The 25000-nt window shown below is 39.9% G+C and overlaps 1 protein-coding gene across 2 annotated transcripts in view; it reads left to right on the top strand.

Moving 5' to 3' along the window:
- The window catches only part of STARD9 (StAR related lipid transfer domain containing 9), a 123038-nt gene that overhangs the window by 91554 nt on the left and 6484 nt on the right, over positions 1-25000 (top strand). For both annotated transcript variants that reach the window (XM_075152051.1, XM_075152052.1), the window contains 7 exons: positions 3654-3844; positions 8201-8684; positions 9563-20818; positions 21611-21808; positions 22602-22785; positions 24114-24260; positions 24891-24996. In XM_075152051.1, coding sequence (XP_075008152.1) covers positions 3654-3844; positions 8201-8684; positions 9563-20818; positions 21611-21808; positions 22602-22785; positions 24114-24260; positions 24891-24996 — 12566 coding nt within the window. The remainder of the gene's footprint in view (positions 1-3653; positions 3845-8200; positions 8685-9562; positions 20819-21610; positions 21809-22601; positions 22786-24113; positions 24261-24890; positions 24997-25000) is intronic.

Below are 25000 nucleotides of genomic sequence, written 5' to 3'. Positions count from 1 at the left end.
AAGGTGGAAGGGGAGCATTCTTACTTCATGTTCTTGGTTTCAGCAGTTCTGTGAGAGACAGATCTGTATCCCAAACCCAAACCAGCCAGTCATTTTGCTCTCACAGTCAGTAGTCTCACGGCCAGAGGAAAAACATCTTCTGGCATACCTGTATTATGTAACTGGCTCTGCGTGAATTTTCATTATGTTTTTGTTCCGCTTGAGAAAACCATCTTTAAGAAACAACTTCATAAAAAAGTGTTCAATGTTCAATCTCTGTATTCAGACCTGTTTTTACTGCCCTAACTGGTTTTTGTTTCATACTATTAAAAATGAGGAGATGAAGCAAAGAGGCACTGAAATAGCAGCAGAACTGCAATTCATATATATACCTTCAGCAGTTTATTACAGAAACTTTAACCTTAGAGAGAGAGAATCGTACCAGCTAGCTACATCACCAGAACAAAAGCAGTAATAATACTGTAATGATTGCTGTGCCGTGTTTGTTTTTCCAAGGTTTAAAGTGAAGTGTGGGTATGCCTCTGTACTCTGCCTTTTTGGGGTGTAGTCATAGTATGGAGCTGTGATTAATAACATCAGTTTGGCCTGCATCGTGTTCTGCTCTGTGTGCAAACACACACGCATGTTGGAAAGGATCTTACAGTTTCATGTTAGTTCAGCAAAAAGCCATTAGCGCACACATGAGGGAATACGCTAGTGCTGCTGAGAACAGCAAACAGCACACTTCCATGTGCATTGTTTGCATTGCTTATTCTCTGATACTTTATAGTATGGGGGAGGTGGTTTCAGCATTATTGGAAAGTATGCGAAGAGCTTGTGACCCTCTCCCAGCTGTAAACAGATGTTACCTAACCACCTCTGCGAACATCGTGAGGTCTTTGGATTGAAATGCAACACTGAGTTGTTTCATATACTTAAATGTTCTGGGTTTCAGTTTGTAAACAGTTTGAACTCCGATAGGTTGATTTTATGGAAAGGATGGCTGAGAGCTAAAAGTCATGGTTAGGAAGAATATGAGGCATTTTTTAGTAAAGAGTTGCAGAACAAGAATTCTTTGTCTACTGTTTTACTATCGTGCTCTGCTTTTCAGCCTTATTGGCAATGATTTACTCAGTTTCCTCAATCTCATACAGAATGGTGCTAATAATGATAAAAGAATAGAAATCAGTTCTTCTGATACTTGACTTTCTGATATTTGGTAATGTTAATGGATCCTTATCACTCCTCTTGGATGAATGTACTTTGCTTCTTTCACACGTGTCTCAGACTAAGTGACTTGCCCAAGGTCATGCAATTGTCCAGTAACAAATTTAGACTCACATTTTTCAACTTTCTTATCACCATGGGAATCGGAGCTTTTATACGTCTGTTAGCAAAACAGGTTAAAGACTACCCCATCATCAGAGTATGCGCAGAGACTTAACATTTACAATTGCTATTAAGGTTTATTAGTTTTAACCTATCAGCAAGAAGAGGCTTCAGCTGAGATCAAGGCTCTGTTAGGTTCAGTGCATAGGCGTCCAGAGGCAGTCCTCGCCCTGAAGGCCTTGCAGCCTAAGTACATGAAAGCACAGAGGTGATATAACTGCTCCAAAATCAGAGAGGTTTTGTCTCAGATCAGTACTTTAACCTCCAGATTATATGGCTGCTCCATTACATTTCCCTTGGAAAATATGGAGGATAACCTGGAAGCTGCATTCAGGGAAAGCCTCCCTCAGAGTTATCATTAAAACCGTGGGAGCTTTTCCTAAATGAGATCCTTCAGATTTAATACTGTGTTTGAAAAGTGATTTTTTTTTTAGTTTATCAATCTAGCTTTAACCTCTGAGTTTGTCCCCCAGTAGCTGGTGGCATTACAAATACCTGAACAGCTGGAGATTTGTAATGGCGATATGAGCGTTTCAGTGCTGCAGTGAAGTGTCAATTCAAACCTGCTTCAGCTGAATGAGAAATGAGGCATCCCACTCCTATTTTCTAGGGATCAATTAAAGTTTATCCAAGAGGAAAAAATTACAAATCACAGATTGTTGGCATCTTTGTAGTCAAGCCAAGGACAAACAGATCTTGGAGCTGCCTATTCTTATAATTTGTTCCTGTGGGTCCCAAACAGACACAAAACATTTAGCATATGACAGTAGCAAAGTTTGAACTCCGACTGTTTGCACCATGCCAGACAATTGAACAGAAGATGTTCCTTTTCAGTTATTCTCACCAGCATTACATTTACATAAACATTAAAACCAAACTGAATTCTGTTTTCCTCAGGTGAGCAAGAGAGTATCACAGTAATATTGTAAATTATTGAGAATCTTAAGGCTTTTATGTAGTGAGGCTTTCCCACTGCTTCTTAAGAGAGTGAAATGTATGTTCCATGTAAAAGTGCTCCAGAAGATTTGTAGACTTTGGCTGCTTAATTGTTTCATCTGGTTTGTCTGCTAATCTAGCAGAATCAAAGTTGTTGCTTTGAACAGATGCTTACAATTCTAAATAGAGACGTCAAATTAATTCCTATGTAGCAAAGGTCAAATACTTTTTTCATACAGGTGACCTTGTATTGGTAATGATTTTATAAACAAGATGATGCTTCCAAAGCATTCCTTTTGAAACTATATTTTTGTTTTCTTTTGACCTTCAGGGACCCTTTAGAGTTTTGATAACTTTGCTCTCTTTAAAAGTATAATAAATACATCATTATGATAAATACATCATTTACTTCAGTAGTAAAATATATTAAAAAATTTTTTTCAAGAATTAAAGACTTAAATTTCTGAGGTTACATATAATAATGTGGTGTTTAAAAACAAAACAACGGGCAAAGATTACCTTTATATGTAATACAACTTTAATGTTAAGAATTTCTGATTATAATGTGTGGGCAGGTAGAATATATATTCCTTTCAGAGGGTTAATGTATTTTCAGTATTATCATGGATCATGCTAAGAATAGATACTATTTTGATTGTTACTCTGTGTGTGCGTGCGTGTAAAATTTTGGAACTAAACATCTTGGAGGGGACTGTACAGCGGTTTTTCACAGGTTAGTCACTTTTCTGATCACAATTCTGCTCCAAATATAGAAGCAGTAACCTGATATAGTTGTTGCATCCAACAGAGAATTGGGTGATCAAGTTCTTTCCTTGGTACTGCCAGAGACTGTCAGTGAAATCTCAACAATGCCTGTAACCCTTTCTAGGTTTGAGATTTTTTTTCTGAAAACAGAGAAGAATGTTTGTCATTTCTGTAAAGCACTTTGAAGTACTTAGATGACAAATATCCTATATAGCGGTTATAAAATTTTATAACATATAAACAACCCCCCTCCCCAATTTCATTTTTGGAAGATCTATAGAAAAATGAAAAGTGACAATATCTGTTAAATTCTTTTTGCTATTATCTTTCTGGTGATGGAATTTTCTGCTTCACCACAGGAGCTTTCATGTTTGCTGGCATTTGTGATACTTACAGGATTGTAGCCTGCTGTGACATGCATATACACAGCTACTTTACCATCACGACTTTTTGTCATAATGCACCCTTATTGAACAAAACAATATCTTGAATGTTGTCTGCTTTTCTTTAGTAAGATGACTTGTTTTATTACAAATGTTTGGTATTCGTTTCTGGTTTAAATTCACTGTCAACATTTCTAACAGCAGAGAAATAGATGCTGTGCATGAAGAGTACAAGCAGAAACTGAGAGACCAGGAAGCTTTCCACAGAAAACAAATTCAACGGCAGCAGCTCTATGTTGAGGATTTAAAGCAGCAGATCCTGAGAGGACAGATCAAAGCAGAGCAGGAACTAGAAAATGACCAAGCACTAATCAACCAGCTGATCCAAGAAAGTGGGTACCTGCCTCCTTCCTCTCTCTCACTTCCCTTCCATTATTGCATTCTTTCATCCTCTTGATGTTTTTGTCCTAGTTATGCTTTACATTATGGGTGGAACTTTTATTATGGCTTATGATAGTTTTCTCTTTAATTGACTTTCCCTTGAGAACAATTATTAAGCTTTGATTAACAGGACTAAAGAGCCTCCTTCGCAGTGCACCAGCAGCACTGTTTAATTAGCTCTGCAGGTCACTGCTGGGAGAGGCAGCACCAGCACGCTACTTCCCTGTGGCACTGAGCCTCTTGTGTCCCAAGCTGCTCCCCGTCCTGCCTCCCCGCAGCTTTGCTTTGCTCATATCTGTAGTGCAACTCTACCATGTTGCAATGTAGACCGAGTCTGCTATTGTGTTTTAAGTTTTTCTTGTGATATACCTGTGCTTCATCCAATGAGTTGTTCTGGGAGATTGAAATTGAGATGACTGTGGTAGTTCCTACCATAAGCTTTCAGGGGAAACTGCTCTAACAACAGTTAGAGGAACCAAGCAGCACTTCCAAGACAGCGACGTGTGTCAGTTGAGGTACTCTACGCCTTTCATTGATGATGTCATGTGTAACAACATAGACCATTTTCACGTGCTTTTAATGAATTTCACTCATTAGGAAAAATAGGACCATGGCATAAGACCACGGCTCAGAATGAATTTTCTGTGGTTGGTATGTGAGTTTTAAACAATGAAAACAAAGAAAACGCATCTGAGAAGTAGGTGGGACACTGAAGTTCAGAGCTAAAATCCCAGGCCCGGTTAAGAGAAAGAGAGTTTCACTGGCTTTTATATAGTCAATATTTCTACACACCCCCACCCTTTTACAGTATGAAGAAAATGTATGAAGATATTTTGTGATAGAAACTGAAGTGTGACAAATTAAAAATAAGATGTGGGTTTTATATACCTTAAAGATGATTAATTAGTGGTATTGCATTCTCCACTGCTGAATTTGTTTTAAACCAAAACTGGATTAAAAAAGAGAGGCATACTTTGGTTCAGATAGGAGTTATTTCTAGGAAGTTCTACAGTGTTATGCAAGAGTACTAAAGCTAGATCGGCGATCAGATTTTGAATGGCAAATAGCAACGTCACAAGGTGGAGTCACAACATATTTGGAGAGGTATTTTTTAGTGTCAGTGGCTCCTGGCCCCCAGAGGTGCTGCTTTGTATGCAGGCAGACATATTCAGCAAGATGTCTTGGTGGGGTTGGGCTGCCCCTTAACAAGTTTATAGACTGATGTGGGAACATTTTAAACCTTGAGATGTTTTTGACCACTGAAATTGGGAGGTTATAGTGTTCTCTAGTTTGTCTTCTAATGGATGATTTGATCCAGGTTTCTTGATAAGCAAAGTATGCCTATTACAAAGACACCATTCCCACTTGGCAAAACCTGATGTTGGTTCCTGGAAGAAGAAAACTTCGGTGAATTTTTGGAAGCTTCTCAGACCCAAACTTCTGCAGTCTGCTATCTTTTAATTATGCCAGCCACAATGAAGAGATTAAAAGGAAATTGTGATGATGGGATGTAGCAGAAATGGACTTAGGATATGTAAATAGTACAGAGAACCAGGAGAATTCCCCCCAAATACCTTTATTTCCTGGCTCTGTAGACCTGTTCTTTGCTTCCATCTAGTTCTGCTGTTTTTGCTGTGTTCACGCGAAGCTTAGCCAAGCAGGTAGTTTTTGCCAGCCAAATACAATTCTTCACTTGGCAACTCACCAAAGTTCTCCACCTTTTCTGTGCCCTCTGTGTCTCAGCTCCTGACAGAGGCAAGTTTGTGAGCAGAGATTAGTTAGCATCTTAGAGCTCTGTTGCAGGGAAACTCTTATCTGCCAAATATTCTGCTTGCTAGAAACATGCTGAAGAGGACAGATCTGGAAATAAAGTTGAGAAAAAAGCTTTGTATGTGAAAGTTAAAAATGTTATTAAGAAAAATTAACTAAAATAATGACTAAAACGCTACCCTTTTCTCTGTAGAGTAACCATCGAGTTAGAATTCCTACTTCTGTGCATGTGCTATGTGCAGAGCTGCCAACATAAACAGGACAGGAGACTCACTGTGGTAGGGATCACTAACGAAGTATGTTTAGCAACATCAGTAGTCATCAAGTAGTGATGCTGACAATGCCTATGCACTAATGATTTCTTACATTAGGAAAACTTCCGCAGCCCAAAATTCCTCTCTTGCAGCTCAGCTGTGCAGAGCTGCGGGTAGCCCTCGTTCATCACATCAGACTTAAATACCTTTTAATTCCTAACCCCCTGAATAAGCAACGAAAGGTTGCTTATTCAGTAGAGGACTGCAGATTGAAGATAAGCCCAGCCAAAATAATATTGCTGCCAGTAAGACAGAAGTGCTTTGAAATCTTTGGTCCTTTGAGAAATGCTCTACTTGTCAAGGAACCTTGCCTGTAATTTTTACATTGCTTTTTCAGCTAAGGATATTTTTTTGTTTGCTTTGTGCAGCTGAATATTTTTATAGCAGCATAAAAATGAACAAAGTCAGCTTTGTTAAGAGAACACGTCCAAGCCATCAGACACAATCTGGTAGTGGTAATCTCAATAATCCATTCTTTTGATTGTTACAGTTCCTCATAGCTCAGACTGAAGCCAGTGCATTCTGAAAAACCTCTAAGCACATCCCCTGCATGGAATAAAGTAGTCTTGTATCCAGGGTTAAAAACAAATCAACCTGGTGTTCTGTGTTCTCTATTACTTCCCCATTGACTGCAAAGATCAGGTTCTGAATATTTACAGAAGACTAAGTGTGTAAGCAGAGGTAACATTTTTATTATCAAATTAGGTTAATCAGTTGATTTGTGAGCATATTTAACATTTACGAAATATGGGGGACATTAACAAAAGCAGAGACGCTAACTCCCTTTGTGGAGTAGAGTAGTGATTTTATGAAAAATATGCATTGACTGGTGGTATGAGCTTGTCTTTTTTGAATTATGTTCATCCTGACAGCTAAAGGTTGTGTTGACTTCACCTGCGTCCTTGCCATGAGAGTATTTGATTTATTTCAAGCACATTACGTGCTGAAGTGCTCATGTACAAGATACGTGGGCTCCCGTCAGGCCGTTTTGGCAAGTGCTTGTTGGAGCAGCGTAGCTGCAACACGTAGTAAATTTGTGGTTGTTGCTTTACCTCAGCCAGGTGCCACACGGGGTTTGTGTTGCTTCGGAAGTTTCCATCTGATGGCTTTAGAGAGGCTGGCAGAACTGTCCGGCAGGTACCTATAAGGTGGCTTCCTTGGAGCCTTGTCTTCAACCCATTTTGAAGGCTGCATGCCCATCTGGGCTGGCAGCTGCCCCCGCAAATGAGGCACATCCCAACTGGGGGGTAGAGAGGTCTAGCCTTCAGGCTTATTGAACTTGCCACCAATAAGGGCGAGCACAAAAATTGCCATTTCCTGTGCTAGACAAAATTCCTTAGCATGACTCTGGGCTCCCTCATTTTCAGCATGCCTAGGTAAGTGGGAGAAAATAGTTTGCAGGTAGTTTTTGCTGGTTCAGTCAAGTTAAGGAGGAAAGGATAGGAGCAAAAGGCTCAAAGAGAAATGATTGATTTAGAATAGTTGTAAAACACTCAAATGCTGTGGTGAGAAGTCAGTAATATTTTAAGATTGCACAAGTGCTTATTTTTTCACTCAAAATGTTGGAATTTATTAGGCAAAGGCTCATTAGTGTGTGAATGAAATTCCATTTGCTGCATTAACACAGAGGCTCTGTTTAGCTCTGTACAACTTCCTCTTCTAATTCCCTTGTTAACTGCTCTCAGTGCACATACATTCATTCCCTAACACATATAAAATTTAATATGTGACTTCAGAATAATTAAAGCACAAGTAGTAGCGTATTTCACAGTAAAAAGCTAATACTTCACTACTGTGAATATATACCCTATGTCTGAAAAGTGCACAGAATTGAACTCAGGCCTTTTAATGCTTCCACTGTATTTTAACGACAAAATTGAGGTGGCGTTTGAGTATAATCTTTGAGAAATTGAAATGTGTTCTACTTTTTGCTTACAAACAAGGTTTTATCCACCAGTCGTCTTAGCTGTATCAGCCAAGCTCCTGCTTATGTCTTGCAGTTGTTACCTGAGTCCTTATCCCAGTGGAGAGGCTTTCGGTTATCAGTAAAGTACAGCAATGATACATTTTTCTCTAAAAGGTTTGTCAAGACTCTGCTCTACATGCATAGAAATTCTGTTCTCAAATGAGCTCTCAAGGCTGGTTAAATTAAGAAACAAGATAGTAATGAACAATGTTTTTCCTATGATTCTTACTTTCTTTCAATCATTGTTTTGTTTACAGACCAGCAGTGGCTTATAAATGAGAATAAACGACTGGCTGCCCTTCAGCAACAGCAGAGGGAGTTTGCAGTGCAGACAGAGTCTACGCTGTATGCAGAGGCTGAGGTGCAGAGTACCATCGGGCTGGAAATCTGCCCTTCCCTGCTACAGCAGAACAAGAAGAGACTGGTGCAGCTGGAGCTCTTGCGAAGATACTCCTTAAAAAAGGCAGAAAGAAACATAAGACGGAAAAAGGTCAAATTCCAGCTGGAAAAGATAGTCAAGAAGCAGAAGTTATTGGAAGCCAAGCAGAACCTAGAACAGCTGGAAGCTAGCTGCTGGCTCAATGAAGAGTGTGTGAAACAATCTCAAGTCCTAAATGAAAATACTGCTGTATGGTCCTCTTCGGATCACCCATTGCAAAAGAGAAGGAAGTCATTGGGTTCGAGTTCCTTGCAGCACAGGCAGCATTCATTCTGTAACCCACATCTGCCCCAGGTACCCAGGTAAGTTAACATCTGCCAATTCCTCTGCACTTTCAAAAGTAATTTAAATTCCAGGTATTTTCAGTAGCCACCTATAATCCAGAATGCCTTTCAACGTATTGAAACAATCCCAAAACTTGCAATATCAGTGAACTTACTATACTGTATGTCACAGTGGAGCTGTTTGTCCTCTTTCCTCGGAGCTGTACAGTGCATTCCTTGCTTAGCTCTTTGACATGGTCTTTCTCACTGTTTTTTACATTCCCCTCTCAAGTCTTTCTGCACTTTTTACCTCTTTGTGAATGCTTTCCAGACCTGGCTTAACTCTTGTTCTTACCGTGTTCAAACTGTTTGTAAATACTAATTTCTGCATAATTTTATCTTGATGAGGGTGAAACTCTTCCTTCAGAATATTTGTATCATTGGGGCGATTCTGGATTGGACTTTTAAGTTGGCCAGCCTTTCTCAAGCTAAATAAACCTCTCTACGCAATGCTAAAAAAGTTGGGGTGCTAGGGTGTCTATCACAGCATGGTCCTGAAGGCAAGAAATAGCTAAACTCTGCTAAGTGGATTTCTGTGACTTAGAACCATCCTTTATTTTTAACTAATGTTTGCAGCTACTTGAGCCTACAGAGACTAAATACCAAGCTATAACCCGTAGCATCGAGCTATTCCTTTGTGTTGCAGAACGTATTTCAGGACATCTGGGGGACTGTATGGTTACTGACAGAATTTTAATTTTTTTTTTAATTATTTGCTAGAATTTGCTTTTGAAAGGCATTAAGATTGTTGCTTCATGTATTGTTAGTCTTAACTACAAGACATTACTGATGTGGAAGCGTTGTTAAATACATTTTTCAAGCAAGGATTGGGCTGTATTTCTTCTTTATTTCCACAGCTGTTTGTTGAAGAGGGAGACTGTCTCAAAATTATCTACCTCACCAAATATTGATCAAAGCTGTGAAGGCAGTATAACAGGGAGGTTGTCATCTGTAGAATATCTTTACAGAAGAGACAAAGATGTTTCTGGGAGTGATGACCTTACTGATGAAAAAGGGATCTCCTTTTCAGTCCAGAGGCAGCTAACTGAAAAACAAAAACCGTCTTCATTTGGAAATAAAAAAGGAGCAGGAAAAGACTCTAATGATTCAGCTATCATGGCTTATATCAATAAAAATGATAAAAAAATTGAAAAGTTGGATGACAACCCAGGGCAAGCTGTATCTCAAAACCAGACCTCTAAAGGCTCCTCTCCTGATCTTTTTAAGGAGAAAGATGAGCCTGAAACCTTTATTACAGGGACAAGAATGACAAAAGCAAAGGTGCTAGGAGATTTAAGTCAGCCTGCAAGTAGCAATCTAGAACAAAATAGAGCTCAGGTATCCAATAAAAAGACTAGAATGGATATCAATGGAAAAGGCCACAGGTCTTCTCCAGAAAACTTTCCTAAAGAAATGAAGAGAACAGTGTATGGAAACCCACCATCAGTGCATCTAAACCAAACAGCCAAGAACTGGAAGAGAGAGCCAAACTCGGCCTTGCCAAGTCATGAGAAATCACCAATGGAACAGGAAGAATTTCTGATGGTGGCAACATCAGTAGGAAATCTCACTAAGATGAACACACAGGCACCACTCGCTTACGTTGAAAAAAAGTGGCACAGTGCTGAGATGCTAAGTGCTGGAGTGTCCAAAACAGCCACAGATGTGCTGGGGAACTGGCAAGAGGATGATGAAAATGAGATTTCTGATACTGACAGTTCCTATTCTGTAGATTCTCTCTCCTGCGCTTATGCAAAAGCTTTCACAGAGAAACTGAGACAAGAAGATTTTGACAGAAATAAATGTCTTGCCAACCCAGAAGATTCTGAGAGTGATGACAGTCAAATGTCACAAGACTCTCTGGTAGAAAAGGAAAATAAAGCCAAAAAGCAAAATAAAAGCCGATTTCATAAGTCAAAGGCCCACCATGAGCCAGCTAAGCTTTACAAAAGCAGAACTGATCACCACATTTCATCTTTGGTGACATCATACGCATCTTGTAGGAGGTTGGGAAAGCCTGAAAGAAGCTTTTCTTTAGACAGCTTAGCTGATGGAGAAGAGATGCCAGCAGAAGATCCAGTAGAAGAATTCAAATCTGATTCATCTGATGAAGTGCCAGCAGAGATTTTTTGGAAGTTACAAACTCCTAGATCACCAACTATACAGACTGAGGAAGACCATGAGTCCAAGACGTGCGACAGAGATACAGAAGGGACAAATTATGATCCGAAGCTGAGCAGTTCCTTTTATTTGGACACTAAACCCCAGCCTGCTTCCAGTAATGCTCACAAGCAGTTGCTGAAGGGGACAAAAGTCTCCTTTGTAGAACAAGAAAGGTCTCTTGACAGAAGACTGTATTACACAAGTGGAAATCCTTTGCTTACTCCTGATGCTTGGTCTTCCTGTGACTCAAAGGTTGACATCAGCAGCCCCAGAATAACAGCACCTTCTTCCCATGAAAATTTGGAATTTCAAGAAGCTCATCTGTGCTCTTGGAGCAAACCAGCGCTTTGGCTGAAGAAAGATGATCTAAAGCAGTCAGCTGCTGAAGTTTCTTTTGTTTCTGGCTCTAAGCAGATACACAGCATTACTCACTTATCACATCATATAAACGAAATAAACACCATTTTCTCCTCTGACACATCAGAAGTACCTTTACCTGAAACAACAACAACTGCAAGCAGAGTTTCTGACAGTGGCTCATTAAATAAGATTCTTAAGGGATGGACAAACTCTAATGAAAATTCTTCCTTGGAATCTCAAGATGTAAGGTCTTCATTTGTTAGCTCAGTAGGACCAAGCTCCTCTTTTGTTCCTATTTCAGCAAAGCATGATTATTATGAACATTCAAGGTCAAATCATCCTGAACAAGAACAACCGAATGAATTATCTACTTATAGGTCTACCACTGAATGCACACAAACATTCAGCTGTTTGGAAAGTGCCTCCACCGCAGACTGCTTGTCACTGGTATCGAGGAAAGAGGAGGATTCTCTCCCCACAACTCATCCAGAGCTGCCAAAAGGTCACAATCTGAAACAAACACCTTTTATTTCTGTGTTGCCTATGCACACTCTGGAGCAGAGAAATGGCTCTGTAGATGCAGATTTAGAAGACGATTTCTTCAGAACTTTTGAAAAAGATGACCTCGATGACTACAATAACTTGATGACAAAATCAAGTATGACAGATTCAGGCAGCAGAAGTGCATCTGTCAATGCACCTGCTGCTGAATCTTCTACAGGACTTGCTCGTAATATGACCTCAACGCAGACATCTGCAGTAAAACAAGTCCAATTTGGAAACCATGGGCAGCTTTTTCCAAGAAGGGAAATACCAACATGTTGTGATGAAGGTTTCTTTCTCTGTGACTTAACAAATAAGAACTGCTCTCTAGTAAGCAGTTACGAGCTTCAGACATTGGCTGGACAAGGAGCAGAATCGGCTGTTACAGTAGGTCTCCTCAGATCTGGGGAGAGTAATTTGGAAACAATGCAAGAAACGGATTATGAACAAATACCTGCAGAAGAAATAATAAGAGAGACAGATTTTTCCTCACAGAAGACAATATATCAACGTAACCCTTTAGTTGTTGCTCACAGTGCAAGTTACGACCAATCTGCAACACCAATAGAGATGTCTCAAAAAGAGATTATCTGTATGGAAACAAGCACAGATAGCTTGGCAGAGATTGTGCCAGAAGTGCCTTCATTCAGAGATAATGAAGAATATGAACCAAAGGATGAAGACTTGTCTTCACTGAATCATTATGAATTCAAAAGCAAACCTGCTTCAAAAAATTATTCCCATGAATGTGCTCTAGCAGACAGTCGGGCAAGTTGCTTATCCCAACAAATTTCAGAAAATTCTACATTGTGCATTGATAATATAAGAGAAGAAAGCAGTGAAAACAAAGAACACAATGTCTTGAATTCTCAGGCTGTAGTTCAGAAAGATTTTTCATCCAAATATGAAAACTTAGTGGTAAATGAAGTAAGTTATCTAATAGTGAATGTAAATGGCAAAGACACTGAGTCCTTTCCTGCTGCTATTTGTGAGAGTACAAATGATTTTATCCCAGAATCCACTTCAAGCATATTTTACAAAGCTTCAACAAAAGCTAATCTTTTTCAAAGTGCATCTGAGACTGAAAATTATGATAAACTATTGGAGCATGTCACAATAGTGAAAGGAGATTGTGATGCTACGTCTAATCTTACTGTGGAAGTCAGTGCCACAGAAAGTTGTTCTGATGTACGTTCCGGCTGCCTTTGCACAACATGCTCTTCAAAATCAACAGAGCAAAAAACCAGTACGCATAAGACGACCGACATTTCTGTGGAATTTGATGCAACCATTCTCTTGGAAACAGAAACACAGAACAAATCTTTACTTGAATCAAGAGAAGAGAAAGAAGCCTTTTTTGAAAGTGATTGCCCAGAGGATATCTTGCTTGTTGAAGATGATGTAAGCTCAGAGTCAGGAAGAGTATTTGAGTACAACACAAATACATCAGCTACTGTTTCTCAAGAGGAGAGTCCATATATAGATAAAGAATCCAAATTTTTAAGAAACACAGAAACCAATCCAGAAGAAACCATGGTTCCTTATCAGAATACAAAAGGAAACACTGATGAAGAAATAACAAAATTAATCAATAGTGCAGTCAACTTAGAAAAAAATGCATTGGAAATTAATTCCAGACAGATTGAAAGTTTACCTGACTACCCAGTAGCCAAAGTCCAAAGTGTAACTGAAGACAGAAGTGGAGAGGATTTTAAAGGCATTAGTCTATCTCAGAATCCAAAGAAACCTATTGATATTGTAGCTTGTGAAGTTCAGTGTGAGTTTTATACAAATCTGGGCCTGACACGTGAAGAGGCAGAGGAAGATGAACTGCAGGTAGCCAGCACCAGGGTAGAACACACTCAGGAATCAAAAGCACTCGTGCGTTCTGGCAGCCGACTTGAAACAAGCTTTTGCCAAAAAGAAAAAAGTGAGAAAACAGAAACAGGTATTTATTCACCAGAGTTTTCTGTTGCTCCTAAAACCTCTCATTCAGCTGTGTGTTCCCACACAACCGATGTTACTCAGAATACTTCAGGCTTCCTTGATACTTGTGAGGGGCTTTTACAGGTGAACAGTACAATAGAAAATGTGGTTAATACAGAGGACATAGCTGCAACGGTATTAATCACAAGTAGGCAAGGAAATATTTTAGCAAAACCTGAAAATGAAGGACAAGTAAATTCTAGTAATTTAATTGAACATTGTGTACCAAACTGTTTGCCCCAGGAAGACAAAGTTAATGAATGTGAAGTGACTGGGAGTGAAGAACAAATTATCATGACAAACACCGAGGGGCAGATTATTACGAGGCAAGAAGTCATAAGCGCAGATGAAAATGTTTTATGTACTGAAGAGTCTCCAGCTCTACATCAGATGTATTGTTACAAAGATAACAAAGAGGAAATTTTAAATCAATTTAAGATCCCTGAAAGATACCTGACAGCTTCAGGACTAGAACAGAATATACTGTTAGAAGATGATTCAAGATGCCATGATGCTACTGAAATGAGTGAAGATGGTGGCTCAGTGGACTCTGTTACAGATACAAGAAATGCAGTCATGAAAGATATCGATGCATGTGACTATTCAGTTGATGATGGTATTGGTATTGACCAATATAGAATTGAACAAGAATTTGAAAGCCTCCACATTAAAGAGGACAGCCATACGTATATGAGTTGTTCTACGCGATATCCTGAGCATGGCACTTCAGAAAACTTGAGTGTAAGTAGCGGTAGAAAAAGACCTGATATTTGTGAATTGGATCCAGTAGGCTCCAGAGTTGAGGAGGAAAAAGTGCATCTGATGAATCTAGTACAAATGGCCAAAACAGACAAAGAAAAGCAGGTGTTTGTAGAAAACACAGAGGAGGTAGAACTGATCATTTTACAAAACCTGAATGAACTACTCCCTGAAAACAAAGACAGCTGCCAAATGACACATGATGACAGCAGATTAAATGAAATCTTAAGAGAAAGCCGGTGGGCATCTACCAGCTTTTCTAGAAATAATGAAGATATCAGCAAGCAACAAAATTCACCTGCAACACTGACATCTACTGAAAAAAACCAAGAAGGTTCACTTAAAGACTCCCCGTGCCAGTCTGTAAATCATCTTTTATATCTTGGAGTAAGTGATGATTCCCATCTTGTTCAAGATGTTCCCACTGCATTGAAAGGACATGCAAAACCATCTAACAGCGGTGTTGGAACTGGAGCTGTTCTGCCGTACTATGAAACGCTAATGGAGAGTGAGGTCTGTGTTGGTACGCCTGTTCCAGTCAACAAAATGGGAGAAGACAAGGATCTTTCTGATACGACGGAAAGTAAGAATGTAGCTTTTCTGCAAACCAGGACCACACAGGACAGGCAGGAGGAACAATCCTTTGTATTTAACAATGCACCTGATTATGCCGTATCTGGGCAACCTGTCAATGAGAAGGACGGCTCTCCCGCTCCCCACGGTGCAGGCGGCCCTGAGTCTGAAACTGTTGTACTTCAGCAGGGGGCCAAAGGAAACTCATTTTCCTTGGAAAAATTAGGTCCTTCCGAAGATATAATTCAGGATGTTAACAACGCTCGTGAAGAACACAGTGTGGATTTAACGGTTAATAAACTATCAAAAGACTGCCTTAATTCCATAGAAGATACAGCTCAAGAGGAAAAGGATACCATTGTGCCTGATTCACTGCTCTTGGGTAATTCAAACCTGCTTTCTTCTTCAGAGAAAGAAGTGATGGAAGTTATGGGGGGGGGGGAAATGCATTCTTTACTAGAAATCTCGTTGCAAAAAATGTTTCACAATATTAATACAACTCAGAAAGTACTTCACTCAGGGAGTTTATCACAGCATGATGAGAAGGAGAAATTTTTAAGCACAAGCTATACTACAACAAACAGTAAAAATGAAAATGCGAAGTTTCCTGATGTAGCTGGATATCAGCATGGGCCCAGAGAAGATCAGGGACATGGGACTTCTGAAGAGTGCGACGTAAACCAAATGGGCAGCACAGTTTCTGAGAATGCTTCAGCCCTTTTAGAAGGCCTGAACAAGTCTCCATGGGAAAATCCAGATTACAGCAAAGAGTTTCTAAATTATAATAGGAACTCGGGCACTTCTGAATGTTCTCCTGGTCTCCTGAATCATCCAGCATCACCTGCAGATGTTTTGATTGCCAGCAATGGAGACAAAGGTAAAAACAATGATGTTATCTCTGAAGAAACAAAATACTTTGAAAGTGAATCAAGTGATTTAAGTGTATCTGTAACTTTTCCTGATGTTTCTCGAAAAGGAGATGAAAAGAAAAATAATTCTGCAGTTGCAGAGGCCACATATGCTCAGAATAATAAACTGCATGAAAAAGTTGCAGGAACAGATCAAAAGGAGAAAATAATTCAGGGGTCTTTCCAGAATTGCAATGACATAAAAGAAAATACAATTCATGAGTACTCAGAACACTACAGTAACACTTCTACTGAGACTGTACCAGAATCAGGCTCACGTACTTTTGAGAGCCGAGGACAGACTGGCAGTAAAGAATCAAAGTCTCTTCCATCCTACTTTGCAGAAGATGCTCCAACTGATACACAATTTGAAAGCTCCAAGAACTTCAGTGCTTTTGACACTTCTTGTTTACTTGATGACTTAAAATCTCTAATATTTAGTCAGCTTGAGGACTCACTTCAAGACACTTCTTTGACTGAGCAAGTGTCCTCCAGTTCTGCGGATGTGTGCTCTGTAAAAGAAGATTTTCCCCAAGCATTTGCAAATGTCAGTCAGCCATCCTTAACACCATTTTCAGAATCTTCTTTAACTGCAGATATAGGCCATGGTGAAACTGGCATATATGATATCTCACATACAAGTATATTGAAACATTCTCCATTTGCTGCTTTGCAAATACAAGACACTCAGTCTGATAAGGCCGTGGTATTCGATGAGCCGATACGTGCTTCAGGAAGTATTTTACTTTCTCTTGCAAAAGAAAACAGGCATTGTCCAGTATCAGACACAGACTCTACTTCATATAAAAATTCTGCTGTAGATGGGGAGCCTGTATGTGGAAGTAATCGTAAAAAATTTGACAATGATATAAAAGTTGATCAGCACCACTGGGGTAAAGTTCCACCACAAGAAGCTTGCACAGAACACACAGAGAAAGTACCAAATGATAATTCTCTTTTATTACCATCATTACCTTTTTGGGATACTGGAAGGGCAATTCTTGTTAAGGAGGGACAAATGAGAAAAATACTTAACAGAAATGAGGAAGAACTGCATTCAAATACTGAGGCTGAACATTTTGCAGTAAAGACAGAGCAGAGAAAAGCATTAAATAGAGAACCTGTTGAAAAGCAAACTGATGTATCCTCAAATTCTGCAAATGAATTCATAGGCTCAGAAGTTACAATGTTGGAAAATCTGTATCCAGGAGATGTTGATGTGGATTCTGAACACAGCTGTAATTCATTTAGTCCAACATATCCCACATACAGCAGAAGCACTGATCCCAGACGACTGTATCACACTGTCTTAGGTTTTGAAAAAAACCCTGCAGATCTGCAAGATAAATGTCAGTATGTGCCTACAGGTGAACAGATAGAACAGGTGCCAGATAGAACAAATACAGATGGTAGAAAAGAGATTTTACTTTGCAAAAATAATACAGGTTCAAGTGTTGATAGCCCTGCCGATGATGGTGGTGCAGACAATTGTTCAACAACGGGAGACGCTATAATGAGGAATAAGACTCTGAAATCAGAAAGACTGAAGTTTTCTGTAATGAATAATGAAAGTACCTCCGTAAAGTTTTTACCAGAAAACCATGATTTGCCTCCTCAAGAATCCAAATTGGTGCAATTCAGGAGCAGAAGATCATATTCTACTACACAGAATACAAAGAGCTGTAAACAAAGTGAACTGAGACCTTATTTACAAAGTCACAGACTATCAGCCCCAGCTATTGCCGTCTTTTCTGATACAGAATGTACTTTGGAAGCTTCATCTAAGGCAGATCCTTTGTTATATTCTGCATCTAAATCACTACAAGATTTAAATATGAGTGTAGAGCCTCCATCACCAACTGAAGATGATCTTCATGGAATTGAAAGATATTCAAAGCAGGAATCAAAGAACTTTCTACAGGTTAAATCTAAACCGAGATTTCAGCAAAGAATGGCACAAACTAAGCAGCTTGCAAACTGCGATCCCAAAAATTTACAAAATTTTGCAGCAAGAACCCAAAGCAGCCAGCCTTTAAAAGACTGTACTACTCAATCTCCATCATCTTTACTGCACACAGCTCACAGTTCTGTGGGTGCAGAAGCAAATGTCCATTCAAAGAGTAGTTCTGTAGCTCAGTGTAGTGAAGGGAAAGTTGAAGAAGCTGGATACCAGCCAGAAACAGATTTATTTTTGCAAGACAATAAAGATACAATGCGTTTTAGTTCAAGTGATATCAACCCATACATTCATCCATGGCAACAGGATGGATCGTGCAAGATTGGCTGGAAACAGTATGTTTTTGGAAGTGCAAGTGACGTCTCCTGCAATCAAATTCCTTTAAACCTGGAAAATCGTAAAGTTATGAGATGTTCCAGTGTAGACAATGGATTGAATTCTCAAAATTCTCCTTTTCATTCTCATCTCAGTTCGTATGCTACAGCAAAAGTTTTATCGAGCACTTTAAGCAGCATTGAAGGTCTTCAAGGATGGGACAATGTCAGACAAGACTTTCAATCTGCATACTCAAGTGACAGTACCAAGCAGTATAGCAACGTATCCAGTGAAACACTGGAAACTAATCCAGAAAATAACACGGCTGAATTTGAGAATCCTTCTGGACAACCTGGTAACTCTTCAATGCAGGTTGATGAAATTGTATTATTATATCCTTCTGAGTCTGAAAGGTCTTCCAAAAAACTACCAGGGTTTACATGTGAGCAGGGAACACAAACAGCAACTACAGGAAGGTATAAAAGGCAGAGAAGACATCAGAGGAGCTATACGGATGTTTCTGCAAGAAAGCAGGAAACAAACAGAGATTTATTTCATCAACCTTCCTCTTGGACAAGCATGCAGAACCTGTCCATGCATCTGTCACAGCTTCTTCAGAACACTTCTGAGCTGTTGGGAAACCTCTCCCAACAGAGTATTATAGATAATGAGCAGAATGCCAAAATCAACCAAAGAGGAACTGAAAAGGCTGTAAAGGTTACTAGATCAGATAGCTGCACTCAGACTACAGCAGATGTAGGCACTCAGACTGAGACTTTGGAAGAGCCTCAAAGCAAACATGAAGAAAAACAAGTGGAGGCAAAAATGAAAAATGAATTGAGGGCAGCTCAGGCAGTAAATGTTGATTGGAAAGGAATAGGTGCAGGTGCGGTAGGTAAGATTCCCAAAAGGAATGAGGAAACACTCCCTCTTGAAGAAAGAACACAAGAACGAACAGGGATGAGAAATCTGGGCAATCCTGACTTCCATGACAGTCTTGACAGCATTTTGGAAGACTCCTTCATGCGTCTGCCTCTCTTACCCAGAACCTCCACTCCTATCTCAGATTTCCAAAAAACATCATTAAATGCACAGCAGAATGTTGCTTTTGCCAGGACCAGAGTTTCATCTGTCACATCATCTTCGCTGAGTGCAGGGCAAGATGGTTCTTCGTGCACTGTGGTTAGCAGCCCTACTAATAGTGCCTCTCAATCTCCAGCATCTTACGCTCAGGATAAAAGAAGTCTCAGTGAACTAGAGGTTCCAGCAGAAAGAAAATTTTGTTACAAAAACACCCTGCTAGTCGATAGGGCCTCTTCCCCTATTCTTACTCTCAGTGCTAGTCCCAGCAGCCAGACTGCTTTTAGCAAGTCCGTCTGCCCTATGAAGGAACCTCTTGGATATTCCAGTGATGCTCCAAGTCCCCTTCACAACCAGAGAAAGCAGAGGGCAGGTCCACAGTCCAACATGCAACCCCACGTGGACAATTTTTCGCAGACAGAAACAGACAGTGAATCTAGCGCTTCTAGAGAACTTAAGGGTATAAGAAAGAAATCCGGAAGTTTCCCAGATAAGAAAGCAGCCAAAGAGCTTTTAGGACAGGATGGTTCAAAAGACTTGGAACAACAGCAGAGACTCACGGTTGACACCCACACTACCGTTTGTGCAAAACGACTGTATCACTCTAGTAGTATGTTGGAGGTGTCGGGCCACAGGCAAGTTTTAACAGGTGATCTCAGAGACCGCAGTCCACTGGCACGTTCGCTTCATTGTATGTATGTCACGAGGGGAGGAAGAGGTTCTTCAGCTGGGATCGGACGCGAAAAATATGTTGGTAATTCTGATACTGCTTTGATTCGTACCTACTCACCTCCAAATGCTGACTTACTTTTTAATCAAAAAATGAGTGCCACCTGTTCAAGTAAGACAAAAGCTGGTGCATCCTCAGAACCTCTGGTAGAAGCATCTTCTCTACAATTTCACGATTTCTTCTGGAAAAATGAAAACTGCTGCCCTCCCCCGCTCTCTGATGTGAGCGATGTGCAAACTTCCTTCCAAGACGACAATACGGATTCTGTCACTGAAAGCGAATGTGACACTGAAATTGCTCTCAACAAAAATACTACTTTTGCAAAGCCTTACAGGCCTCGGAGCTACAGCCTCCGTGACTTACCAATACACAATAAATTTAGCAACTGGTGTGGCGTTAAGGGCAGTCCTCCTCCTTCGTTACTCAGCTTGAGTGGCAGTGTGACCGATTTACAAAGTCAGGCAGAAAAGAAACTTAGAAGCACAGGAGCAGCAGAAATGGACGGGAAATCCCAGCTTTGTGACAGCAGGAGCAGAGAGATCGAGAGACTTCAGAGAGAGCGCGCTCAGATCATGTCTGGCATTCACCTGGATCTGCATCAGCATCCCCTCACGGTGGAACTGACCGAAGCAAAGCTCAATTACGGCATCGGGGAAACGGACGCCCTGCTGAGGGTCCTGCAGAGCGGAACTGCAGATGACCTGGTGGCGATTCCAGTGAAGCAGCAACTTTATGAAAGGTAAATTACGTAAAGTAGTGTTGTATTAAGTATTTTGAATACACTTCACGTACACTTCATGCAGGATAAATAACATTTAGTAATGAGCACTTAATCAGTTAGTCACACTGAGTGAACTGTATGTGAAGAGATATAGTATTAAGCTGATTTTATATCCAGTTTAGTAATGCGTTTAAGACAAAAATTCAAGAAAATGAGGAAAAGTATAAGAATCGGTGTAACTCAAATCTAGTGTCACCCCACTCTTAAAATTTCTAGCAGCTGTGAGAGTGATCATGTGTACCTGGTGATCATGGGAATATATTTAATTGATTTATTGCAATGTAAAAATAATTGATACATCCTGTTTATGGGACTATCTCATTCATGCTTCTGTGAATAAATGCTGCTGTCTGCATATGCAAAAACATAATTATACAAAATAAATTATGCAAAAATCAAGATCCTAGATTCTTGCGATTGGATTATAGAACTCAGTTTAGGAAGCTGTTGTAACTAAAAAAATTTAGGAGTAGCTACATTAGTCTTCGTCCTCAAGTTGCCTCTCAGCCATTACAAGCAGTAACCAAGACCCTCTTATGCATTTCCTACTGTTATAAAAGCAGTGGAGTTTGTGTTTCTGCATCATCTGTCAGCACGTGGCCAAAGAAGTATTTGCAAGGGGAATGTATGGTATTAGATTCCTATAAATTTTTACATTACAAAGCTACCTAATATTTAAGTGTTTTTAAAAATCAGAAAATGTAACTTTGCAGGGTGCATTTTGTCACTCTAATCACGTTTCCCTGACAGACACATGAGGACTATTGAAACTCTGAGGAAGGAAAGAGAAAAAAGGCTGCAAAGATACCAAAGAAGCCGAAGTTTGAGTCCTCAAAAGCATTTGAGTCTGTTGCAGGCGCTGGATGCAAGTCAGAGGGATCTCGATCTCCCCAGCAAACGCCGAGAATATCTGCAACAACTGAGAAGAGATGTGGTGGAAAATACCAGGTAGGACACTAGAAACCTCTCTTTTGGCCTGATGTACGTTAACAGTGTTCACAACGGGAGCACCTTAATGGTTCTTACTGACGTCCGAGACTTCTGTGGCAGAAGAATTCTTCTCAATGCGGAAGTGTTAAACTTTGGGATAGAAAGTGCTTTCAGGAAAAACGTGTGCCTGATTTTAGAAAACATTCATTAAAATCTTCCATCTAGTTTATTTCAGTCCGTAACAAGTGTCTAATTTATTTAACGTGTATGACGTATGGGGACAGCCAAGTATTCAGTCTTGACTCACTATAGACCAATCTGTCGTCTTAGTCCTTCACTAACTTAAAAGCCACATGAACTAGTTAGGTTTCACGTTAACTATCAAAAAAGTTCTGAAACCCTTCACCATTTAGAATTTGAGTTTCTCATCTACCATACCCCCTAAATGACTTTTGCTTCCTTTGCGGTAGGTCAGGAGACAGTTATTTTCCCAACACAATTATTTTGCGTGTGATATGCCAAAGCGGTAACCTTAGATCATATGGAGAGCTGACTCAGAAACCAGTGCAATCGCTGGAGTAATCCCAGTAGTAAACTGGACTTGCAATCTGAATAATTTTCCAAGGTTAATGTCCATGCAGCCTTTAGTGAGCAAAGAGAAACTTTTTGGAGGCTAGTGTGGTAGTTTTTAATTGCTTTTCTGGCAAATTTTCCTGTTCCATGTTGAAAGATGATTTTCTCATGGTATTTTGTCAGGTGACCCCATTTCAAGTAATTATGTGTGTTTTCCCCCACGTACCTATCCTTACAGAGTTCAAGAACCAAAAAGAAGAAGCATTCAGCATCCTTCAGACATTGAACTGTTGCTCCGAGACTACCAGAGGGCACGAGAGGAAACCAAAACTGAAATTGCACGAGCTAGGGACAAACTTCGGGAGAGGGCTGAGCAAGAAAAAAGGCGTATACGGGAGCAAATATTTTCTCAGTTGCAGAAGGTGAGCATTATAGAGGAAACAGTTTTGCATTACTCATATCAATGCATTTTTTTAAAAGAAACTTCTCCGTGGCTAAGTCATTCTCCTGTTTGATGCACATCAGCATAGAAAAAGCAAAGAATTAAATGCAAATTTGTGCTTAAAAAAATCTCAGTAATACTGAACTGATGCTGTTGATGCTTCTGAACTACATCTTCCTGAAGCCACATTTTACGTACAAGAAACTCCTAATGTTTTCTCATTGAATCGAGCTTACACAGCCGTCCTGTGGGGCATCTGCCCAGCCCATGGAGAGTTTTCCTAAGGTATACAGCGTTTATTTCAGTACGTACTTAAACACAAAGGCCTTTATTCTTTTCTTTTTTTCTGTTTCTCTTTTTAGATTGTCCTCCGTGTGTGCATTTGTCCCATACGTTTGGTTTTTTCTTCTGCACTTGTTACCCATCTTGCACAGTCCAAGTGTGTGCATTTTTCTCCCAGATGCAAGGACAATACCTCCTTAGGATGTGTCTGTTCTGGCCAGTTTCTGACTACACTTTTATGCAGTAACCTTTGTTGCTGCCTGAGAATGCAGCTTCAATCGTAGCTGCAGACCTCCTCTCCTCATACGTGTGTATGTGGTGAACACTCATTTCATTGCTCTGCACCCTTTAAGGCACCTCAAATTCAGGCACCTCCACTGGATGACGGAGCTTACCACATCTGCTGCCATATTTTTCTTGTGAAATGTAGATGTACTTCACCTGAGTTGGAAAACTGAACTTAAAACTGCCCTTGAAAGTATAAATAATCTTGAAGTTCTCAGTATTTTCTTATTTAATTTTTATTTCATCTTCTGGGCTAGCTTTGAGTAGTTGCATTGGTTAAAGTAAAATCTTCAGTCTTTAACAACTACATTTGACCAGCAAGTTAAGTCAGGGGCTACTTGAGAAGTAGGCAAAGAGCAACAAATGGGACTGAAAATTTTGAGATCTTTTTTTAAACTTCTTTTTCCCTTTAAAAACATCCTAGCGTTGGTTCGATAGCCCGGACTCTCATATGTGAAGAATAACAACAGCAGAAGCGGCATTTTCCCAGACTGCCAGGTTTTACAGGGTGATTTGCTCTATGGCTTGTATAATCTTAGTCTTTCAAACGAGCCTGCCTATTTAATATTTTTTGTATGGCAACAGCTTTTGTCCTGTCAACACTCCTTGAAAGAAATCGGACTTCTTTAGATTATTCCTCTTTCATCTTTCAGTGCCGTTATCATGGATTTGACTAGCTGTTGTGCAAGGCAAGTTTTGTGTGGGTTTTTTTTGTTTGTAATACTGTGATACCTATTACAGGAAGAAGCAAGGCTGAAGACTCTTGCAAGTACAAGCACTTTATGTACAGACTCCAGCCTCAGCCTCTCCTCTGGCCCCACATCGGGTTACAACAGCAGTAATACTGCTACCTACACTGCAAGTAACCTCAGCAGCCAGGACGGACAGGTGAGAAACAGCTGGCCTGCGAGACTGAGATCTCCTGATGCTTCAGCAATAACAGAGAGAGAATGTGGGAACAGAAACCTTTTTTGAGATGGTTCGTATTCTGTCGCAGCTAGAAAGCAGGACAAGTTTGGTAGCTGGTACACAGAGGGTGACACGGGGTGGAGGGAGTATTACCATGTAATTGCAAAGGACTCTGACACTTATTTTTCTGACTGTTTTTTTTTTTAAACTCATAGATAAAAACAGGTAGTGTTACTATTGTCAGTAACGCCACTATCTGTCAAATGTGTTAGAAACAACAAGCCTTTTCTTGTGATAAACCAGAATATGATATTCTCAGTGTGCCTTCCTTAATGATGCATGCATTGACTCAAGTTTGTGTGTGTGGACATGAACTTTCCTGAAGTTACTTTTTGGAGTACGCACCTGTGCTAGCTCCTCACACTTGGTTTGCTAAATTTCCTGAGTCAAGCTATCGTTTCATAACAAAGGGAAAGTCAAAGGAGTCACCTTATGATAAAGAGAAGCTTCCGACCTTGTAAGGCAGGTTTGCTATGAATATTCCACTTGCATAATTTATTTTTCCCAGTTCACACCCAAAGCTCTCACTTCTGCTCTTTCTTAAATGAGGTTCCTTCTGGAAATGCTTTGCTTTCAAGAGATACACGAGGTCGTTCAGCTGTTAGAAATAGTCAGCTTTATGTGTTAGAGCAACTACAGAAGGATTCAACATTTGGTAA

Source organism: Calonectris borealis, chromosome 5, assembly GCF_964195595.1.
Source record: "Calonectris borealis chromosome 5, bCalBor7.hap1.2, whole genome shotgun sequence".
Classification (NCBI taxonomy): domain Eukaryota; kingdom Metazoa; phylum Chordata; class Aves; order Procellariiformes; family Procellariidae; genus Calonectris; species Calonectris borealis.
The sequence above is the reverse complement of the archived record's forward strand: the minus strand, read 5'-3'. Positions and strand labels throughout refer to the sequence as shown.